The sequence below is a fragment of the Taudactylus pleione genome, unplaced genomic scaffold (assembly GCF_031769625.1).
Source record: "Taudactylus pleione unplaced genomic scaffold, aTauple2 ptg000012l, whole genome shotgun sequence".
Lineage (NCBI taxonomy): Eukaryota > Metazoa > Chordata > Amphibia > Anura > Myobatrachidae > Taudactylus > Taudactylus pleione.
The window spans coordinates 7,049,066-7,057,836 of NW_028284415.1; the positions used below are offsets into that span (position 1 = coordinate 7,049,066).

Below are 8,771 nucleotides of genomic sequence, written 5' to 3' on the forward strand. Positions count from 1 at the left end.
GGTCCAAAAACCTGGGTTTTTGCTGTATGTCTGAAAAGGGTATTAGGGGTCTATGTACTAAGAATCGTGGGAGTGCCGCAATTTTATTATTGTACATCACAGCAGGGATATTTATTTTTTTACATGATTATCCCTACTATGTAAGTTAACTCACAGAGACAGTGACAGCGATAACCGCTGTTCCTGCAAGTTACATCCCCGGCATATCGGTGGGGTCTTTCACATTTTTGAAAGACTCCTCAGGGGAATATGACACTGTGCATGCATGCAGTGTCAGTTTCTGGAGCCGTGCGGAGGCTGCGGGAGGATTGTAAGATCCCTCTTCTGTGAGATTGTCTCTATAGGCTTAAAGCTGTTTGAGGCTGGCATAAACCAGCGGGGTCAAACTAAAGCTACACTTTTCAGAGTTTGGTACATAGGGCTCAGATCGTATTCTCCATTGAAAATAATAAGGACTGCAATCTGCACCGTTAGCCTTTTGCATTATGCTTTTAGTACATAGCGCTGATATATAAAAGTATGCAGAATCTGTATATTTCTGCATAATTTTATGAAAAAAGCACCTTGATAAATAGGCCCCTGAATCTTTAATTACTGAAAGATTTTCATAAAAAGTAATCTTCTTAAATGTGTAAAAAAACATATATTTCAATATATCAGTTTAGTTCATGAATAGAAAAAAAGAGTTGTAAAGGTACTAGTAATAATTAGTTCCAATGCCTCTCCTATTTAATATTTCTTCAAAGATTAACCAGAAGACTATACAAAAACAGAATATACAGAAACAGACCATATTTTATACTCTGTATAACATTGTGTGTTCTGTGCTGTTTTTATAGATCCAACTCACAGTCATCTGCTGTGTTTACACAAGATGGCGCACTTTGCTGGCAACAGCTCGATATTCAACGCAGCTGACAGTCTGGTGTTCCGCTCTCACAGAGAGAGAGAGAGGAAAAAAAAGGTACGGCTTGTGCATTCAGTATCTGCAGGCGGCAGCTGCAGGGAAAATATGCTGCATTTTTTCAGGAAAATCTAATTAAAAAAAAAAAGTTACGATAAATTAAGATTTTTAGTGGGTGGAACAAACATTGCTGATCAAATTGGATTTTCAAAGCTAAAAAGACACTTCCTGATTTTAATTATGGCGTCTGCTGACTTCAAAGAGGGACAGAACTGCTCCATCTGTCTGAACATTTATACAGATCCAGTCACAATGACATGTGGACACAACTTCTGCCAGGTCTGTATTGATCATGTGTTGGATACACAGGGAGTGTCTGGAGTTTATACCTGTCCTGAGTGCAAGAAAAGATTTCCGGAGAGACCAACATTGCACAAGAACATGCATTTCTGTAACACAGCAGAATGCTTAATCTCTTCCCAGTCAGAATATGAGACGGTTGAGATCTTCTGTACTTACTGTATTCACTCTCCTGTACCTGCTATTAAATCCTGTCTGATGTGTGAGGCTTCCCTGTGTGAAAATCACTTGAGAGTACACAGCAAGTCAGCAGAACACGTCTTATCTGATCCCACCACTTCCCTGGGGAACACGAAATGCTCCATCCACAAGAAGATCCTGGAGTATTACTGTTCTAAGGATGGTGTTTGCATTTGTGTGTCCTGTATTGCTTTTGGTGAACACATGGGACACTTTGTGGAGCCTTTAAATACAGCTTTTGAGAAAAAGCGAGATTTGTTAAGAAATGTACTGGATAAGTTGACCGTAAAGAAAAAGAGGACTGAGAAAAGAGTCAGGAGTTTGCAAAAATGCAGGTCAGATGTGCAAGAAAAAGCATCTCGTGTGACAAAACAAGTCAATGTTGTTTTTAGGGACATTCGAGAACAGCTGTACATCCTCGAGAAGAGAGTCCTGAATGAGATCTACAGCTGGGAAGAGCAGGTTTCATTTACAGTCTCTGATCTCATTCAGCAGCTGGAGATAAAGAAGAACGAGCTGTCTAGGAAGATGCGTCACATTGAGGAGCTGTGTAACATGACTGATCCACTAACTATTTTACATGCACATGAATCCTACAGAGGTGACTTGTGTGATACTGAGGAGGGAGATAATGAGGACAGGGAAAGAGATGATAGAAAAGTTCATAATGTAGGTGATCTGGATGAGGGTCTCATCTCAGTGATGTTACACACAGGTTTATCTGATATAATGACTGGTGTAAAGAGAGGAATCTATGTGTCAGAATCACTGGACATATTACTTGATGTAAACACAGCGGGTAATTATGTGGCTGTATCCGGAGACTTAAAAACTGTATCTTGGTCAGAACTAAACCAGTATCGCCCAGAAACACCAGAGAGATTCCAGTATTGTCAGGTTTTAGGCACCAGGAGTTTTTCCTCAGGACGACATTACTGGGAAGTGGAGACTAGTGAATCAGGGGATTGGATGGTAGGAATGTGCTATGCCAGTATAGATAGAAAAGGCGTTCAGTCATATATTGGAAACAATAACAAGTCCTGGGGTCTGTGTAAATTTAACAATGAATATTCAGTGATACATTCCAGTGACGTAAGCCAATTATCTCACTACATTTCCTGTCAGAGTTTCAGAATATATCTGGATTATGAGGCTGGGCAGCTATCTTTTTATGAACTACGAGGTCCTATCAGACACTTGTACACATTCACTGCCATCTTCAGCGAGCCCCTTCATGCTGTGTTTTACGTATGGGGTGACGCGGTAAGAATTAAGAGCTAGGAAGGATTACCGACAAGTATTCAGACTATGAAAAAAAGGTAATTTGGCCTTTTTCTTCCCTGAATGACTCCGAGGTTAATTCATATTTAAGCGATGTGCTCTGAGTGCCGTCAAAGCAGTTAAGCGAAGGCACTCTGTTACCAGTATTTGCTTAAATTTCCACATACCCATAGAGGTTCGCAGGAAAATCAGAAAAGATTTCCTACTGTATTAAATGGTAATTTGTGCAACGAGGTAATGTCTGGTGGCACATCACTCAGAACTGACTTTGTTCCCAATAATCTGTGCTCATTAGCAAGACATAAACTGTGCATACACGGCGATGATCTCCTAGACAGAGGTCGGTTAGTGGATCCAGCAGTTCTATGAATATCTGACAGCTCTACTTCACTGTTGGGTCACCAAAACTGAGCCGATTTCTTCAGAATTCCTTCTGTGATGATATGGGTAAACATAATACAATAAGTCAGCCAAACACATCTGTATCTGAGTCGCCAGCATTAACTCGCCTCTTTATATACGTATTACATACTCAAACCTACATTGACATGTCTGTAATTGAGATCTGTACTCAGCAACTAAAGAAGAGGCTTGCTGATGTGTGTTGAAAGGGTTAATGCTGATATCTCAGCCTGATAAAGGGGAGATACAGAAGACCATCTTTCCTGATATTTCATATGTGAAATCCTGACTGCAATGTTGTCTGTTACAGATGAAGGCTATTTCCAATTGTCTACATACAAAGTTATTAACAGATAATTAATTTGTTATTGGTGAAAAACAAATACTTTGATAGTACTCCCAGGCTGGATAGAAGCCCATCTCTGAACAAAATGTCTAAAAATGCTTAACCCTTAAATGCAATGGTCATGTTGTAGTGTGAATTGTGTTTTCTTGCACTATGTTTATTGCCTGATTCAGAGTTGGACGCTATTTTCGCACATGAAGCGACATTTTGCCAATACACATGAGTCACACTGTAAATGCATCAAGACACATTACTGTAGTCACACGCTGCCAGTCTTTAGTCGTAGTGTGGCTGACTGCCTGTGTGGCAATGGGGAGTGTTGTCAAAAAACGCAGGCGTGTCTTGATCGTTTTAGGGGCATGTCACATTCTGCGTCTGTGATCCCGTACGCAGGTAAGATGGCTTTGGTGTCTGAGTGACCAGAGACTTACCTGAGGAGTCAATGTTTTCCTGATCTGCGTACGATGTTGTGTATGTATACACAGCTGCGGACAGCTGCAATGGCTCAGGTGGGCTTCTCAGTACAAGTCGCTGTTGCTGCTGCATTACCATATTTTTGCACATGCACAGCTACGAAAAACACAGCTGCGTGAATATTAGCGCTCAACTCTGAATCAGGCCCTAAGTAAGCTTACATGTTTGCAGCATTGAATTATCTTTGAATCCTCTTTGCTTATTTCAGTATGTACAGCACTTATAATGCCAGACAAAGTCATGGTAGCTTTCAGCCAAGCTGATGATGTAGACCTTTCAAATACAGCAATATGATTGCTTCTACTTTAAAAAGTAATTTGGATGTTCCAATTTGCATTGTTATTTTATAAGTTTGTTAATAACATTAAAGTAAATGCTATGTCAGCAAGCCCATGTATTTTCTATTCCATCTGTAACATAGAGTCTGGGGCAGAAAGTGTATTTAAGGTCTGTCAAATACTTGTATAGACTGTGCACATTTCCAGTTATCAAGGGTAGGGAAAACCTTGTTTATGTTTTCTTGCCCCTCAATGAGATGTGAACAAATATAATTAAAGTTTTCCTATACTAATAACCCGCATAGCATTAGTACACTTTGGACCCTTGCGGCTAATTGAAATTACCTTTTAGGGTCACATTCTGTAAATGGCCTCCAGATATACTGCGATGTTCAGCTGCGCAGAATGCAGCATGACACGTAATTTTCCCCCATCGGACCCACATGCTGGGTCCCGTCGCCAGCGATGTCGTGCTGGGAACACATTGTGTAGTGTGCGCACCTATTTGGCTCAAGGCTTCTGTCAAGCTCCATTGTGCGACAGTGACTCATTGGGTCTGATAGAAAGCTGCTGGTATTGTTGGAGCGAAAGTCTCCCCTGGTACCCTTCTGTCCACTGAGCGCCACTATCTTGGTGTAATTCCAGTTTTGGTCTCCTCCCTATGTGCACAGCCATTTTGGTGGAGACTGACACAGCTGCAGCTCTCCAAATTTCTCTCAGCTGACCACTGAAGCCAATCACAAATGTTGCTACCCTATTTAAACTCCACACTCAATTACTTCTGTGTCAGCTCCTTGTCTTTCTCCTAGGGGTAAATTTACTAAAGTGAGAGGTTTTAGAAGTGGAGATGTTGCCCATAGCAACCAATCATATTCTACTTAACATTTAACTAGCACCTTCTAGAAGATAATAGCTAAAATCTGATAGGTTGCTATGGGCAACATCTCCACTTCTAAAAACTCTCACTTTAGTAAATTTACCCCCTAGAGTAAAAACTCCCTGCCAGCTTGAATAGTTTTTGACCTTGCATCTTTGCCTGTGCCTCTGACCTCTTCAGTTGCGTTCTGCTTATGAACCTCTGCTCTGTAAATGAGAGGGAGGGGACTTTTGCCCACCGGACATCACAATTCAATGATTTAGTTACTTGATATTGTAATCAAATATAGTATACTTGGTATAGTAGTGAAGGAGAAGTACAGAAACAGAATCTAAGGAGAGGTCAGTTGAGCCAAGGGTAGAGACTTGGGACCTCATTCAGAGCCGGACGCTATTTGCGCTTGCTCGTTCAGAAAAAAGGGGGTGGCTATTCAAATGAACCGTTCGCTCTTTGCGGTCTGTTCACACCTCTAGGTCTGAACGAGCGAACAATACATGCGGTCGTTTTTTGGTAAAATACGCCCCCTAGTCGCTCGCATCCTACGTCATGTCCGCTATTTATTTGATTAATCGAGTACATCGACCAGCGTATGAACTGCTCGCTATTCTTGTGGTTGGTTTTTCCTACCGCAATCTTGCGAGCAGTTCTGACTATAAAATAATCCAGTGACGCTGCTGTATTACTTATGCACACCCTTAAAACGCCCGTTTTGACCTTTAAGCACGCCTGCGTTCTAATCTCCACTCCCCGTTTTCAAGCACCTTCCCCTGTTACCACGCACATACGCCTCCTCCTGTCACTCAAAATAGCAGGCATTCGCTATTTAGCAAACAAACGATTTTCGGCCGCACTGACTGGTTCGCGCATGCGTATTACGATCCATACGCATGTGCAGTTGAGCAAACATCGCTCGGAACGAACGTGCGGCCACTTACGAGCGGCTCTGAATCAGGCCCTTGTACTCTCTCTCTATTCCTGTCAAGTCCATTAAGGCCTGGATGCATCTCCACTTGTCCTCCTCATAAGAGATAAAAACTATGCGGTACTCAGGCTCTGATTCAGTAAGGAACGCAAGTGAGAGAGCGCACGCACCCAGCAACTGAGAAAATATGCTAATCAATGCATACGCACGGCAACCACAGCATAAGATGCAGACGCCCAGCAATATATAATGCCGCCCACCTCCCTTTACCCACAGCCTGAGTAGTCCGCAAGAAAGCGTAAACATCAGTAACATCGAGAACCATCGAACATATTAGCATAATAGTGGTTGACCTAACCTCACTCTGGATTTGAGCAACTTCCTGCATGCAGTGAGAGCTCAGGCTGCGTAGGACTTCGCAATGGCTAATTTATGCACACCCCTGCAATGGCGTTCAAACGCACTGGCACTTCTGCGTTCGGCCGACCACCCGTCATTACCACCCACAAATGGCACTTCCTGTCAATCAATATCGGAAGGGTCTGCGTACACACTGCGTACCCTTACCCGATTGCACTGGCTAGTTCGCACACGTGTGGTGCGATGCATGCACAGTGAGAAAACATCGGCCGAGTGAGTGTGTTCTCTCACTTGCTTTCCTTGCTGAATCAGGTCCTCAGTCACCTAAATACTAAATAGAGGTGGCAGTAGTCTCCCAAACTCCACAACACATTGTAGTCAGAGAATGAATTGAATGGCTTGGTTAAGTATCAAGTATAAGTGAATCGCTGAATCGTGATGTCCGGTGGGCAAAACTACCCTCCCTCTCATTTACATAGTGGCAAATTCAATTAGCTGCATGCACTTCTAGGTAACATAGAATTTGATGGCAGATAAGAACCATTTGGCCCATTTAGTTTGCCCTTTAAGGGTTAGGAGTAGAGTTGGATTAATGGTTTGGTTAGGCTAGTAATGTTAGAATATTAGGGTCAGGGATTGGGGTAAGGGTGTAGAGTAGTAGGATTAATTGTGAGAGTTTTGGGTATTAGTGTTAGGGTTTAAGATTAAGGGTTAGGGTATTAGTGTTAAGGGTCAGGACATAAGGGTGAGAGTTAGGGTATATGTACAGATACTTACAGCCAGGTCACCAATGTCCAGCTGAGGAGAGTGTCCAGGGTGGAGGGCAGGAGCCGTAAGGGTAAGACTTAAAACACTCAAAGATGTATCAAGCATGTGTTATCTCCTTGCAATGTTCAAGCAGGGTGACCATTAAGTAGTCTCCAGGACATGGACTAAGCAGGTGTTTGAATTGGATAGAGGCCAAAGCGCAGTTTCTTCAAAGTAGTTTTACAGTAGCAAAGATTTCAAGTTGACTGTTACCCTACTGATCTCCTCCAGTTTAATTCTTACATGTATATATATGGTCAGTCAGTAAGGTCAATCAGTGGGATTACAATGGTGGCAAAATTGGGTAAAAACCACCTATAATACCCAGTAATCCCTAAGAAGGCTCTCACCTGCTTCTTATTCAGGGGTCGTGGCCAGTTTTGTATTGCCTCAATTTTATTAAGCTGTGGCTTTATCAAACCTCTGCCAATGGTGTATCCAAGATACTTTACTTCTTCCATCCCTAGACAACACTTTTCTGGGTTGGCTTTCAAACCTGCCTTATAGATGGAGTCCAACACTGCTTGTACTCTGGGCAAGTGAGACTGCAATCAGGACTATGAATGACCACATCATCTAGATAACCAGTGGCATACTGTCTATGGGGCCTTAGAATCCTATCCATCATTCTTTGGAAGGTAGCTGGTGCCCCATGTAGCCCAAATGGCAACATCTTCTACTGTAACAACCCCTCTGGTGCAGAAAAAGCTGTCTTTTCTTTGGCATTCTCAGTTAACGGCACTTGCCAATACCCTTTCGTTAAGTCAAGAGTGGTTAAATATCTGGCTGTCCCTAGCATTTCAATTAGTTCATCCACCCTAGGCATTGGTAGGCATCGAACTTTGACACACTGTTCAATTTCCGGAAGTCATTGCAGAAACGCACACTCCCATCTGGCTTTGGAATAAGCACAATGGGACTTGACCACTCACTATGCGATTCTTCAGTTACATCCAACTCTAAAAAATTTTTAATTTCTTGCAATACTGATTCTCTTTGGGCTTCTGGCAACCTATAGGGCTTTAGGTTAACCTTAACCCCTGGGTCAGTGATTATGTCATGTTTAATGACCATGGTTTTTCCTGGTATGTCAGAAAACAGCACCCTATTTCTGATGAGAAATTCCTTAACTTCTTGCTGCTGAACCGCTGACAGGGTTTTTTTGCCACTGTCACTTCGGGTACCAAGGGCCCTGGGTTTACTGGAAGGGCTCGGACAGCTGACAGAGCTGCTCTATCCTTCCAGGGTTTTATAAGGTTTACATGGTACATCTGTTCTGGCTTTCTTTTCCCCGGCTGGTAAACGTTATAATTAACCTGCCCCACTTCTTCTAAAATTTCAAAGGGTCCTTGCCACTTAGCCAACAGTGTACTTTCTACTGTGGGAACCGACACCAACACTCTGTTCCCAGGAGCAAAGACGCATAACCGAGCATTGCGGTTGTATACCCTGTGCTGTGCCTGTTGGGCCTGTTCCAAGTGCTCCCTCACTATCGGCACCACAGCAGCAATTCTTTCTTGCATTTGGGAAATATGCTCAATAACGGTTTTATACGGACTAGACTGCCCCTCCCATGTCTC

At 42.7% G+C, this 8,771-nt stretch overlaps 1 protein-coding gene across 1 annotated transcript; it reads left to right on the forward strand.

Moving 5' to 3' along the window:
• Positions 1-979: 979 nt before the first annotated feature.
• LOC148542433 (E3 ubiquitin/ISG15 ligase TRIM25-like) lies at positions 980-4,239 on the forward strand. Its single transcript, XM_088468589.1, has one exon. It carries the CDS (start codon positions 1,145-1,147, stop codon positions 2,723-2,725), a length of 1,581 nt encoding a protein of 526 aa, XP_088324715.1. The 5' UTR covers positions 980-1,144; the 3' UTR covers positions 2,726-4,239.
• Positions 4,240-8,771: the final 4,532 nt, after the last annotated feature.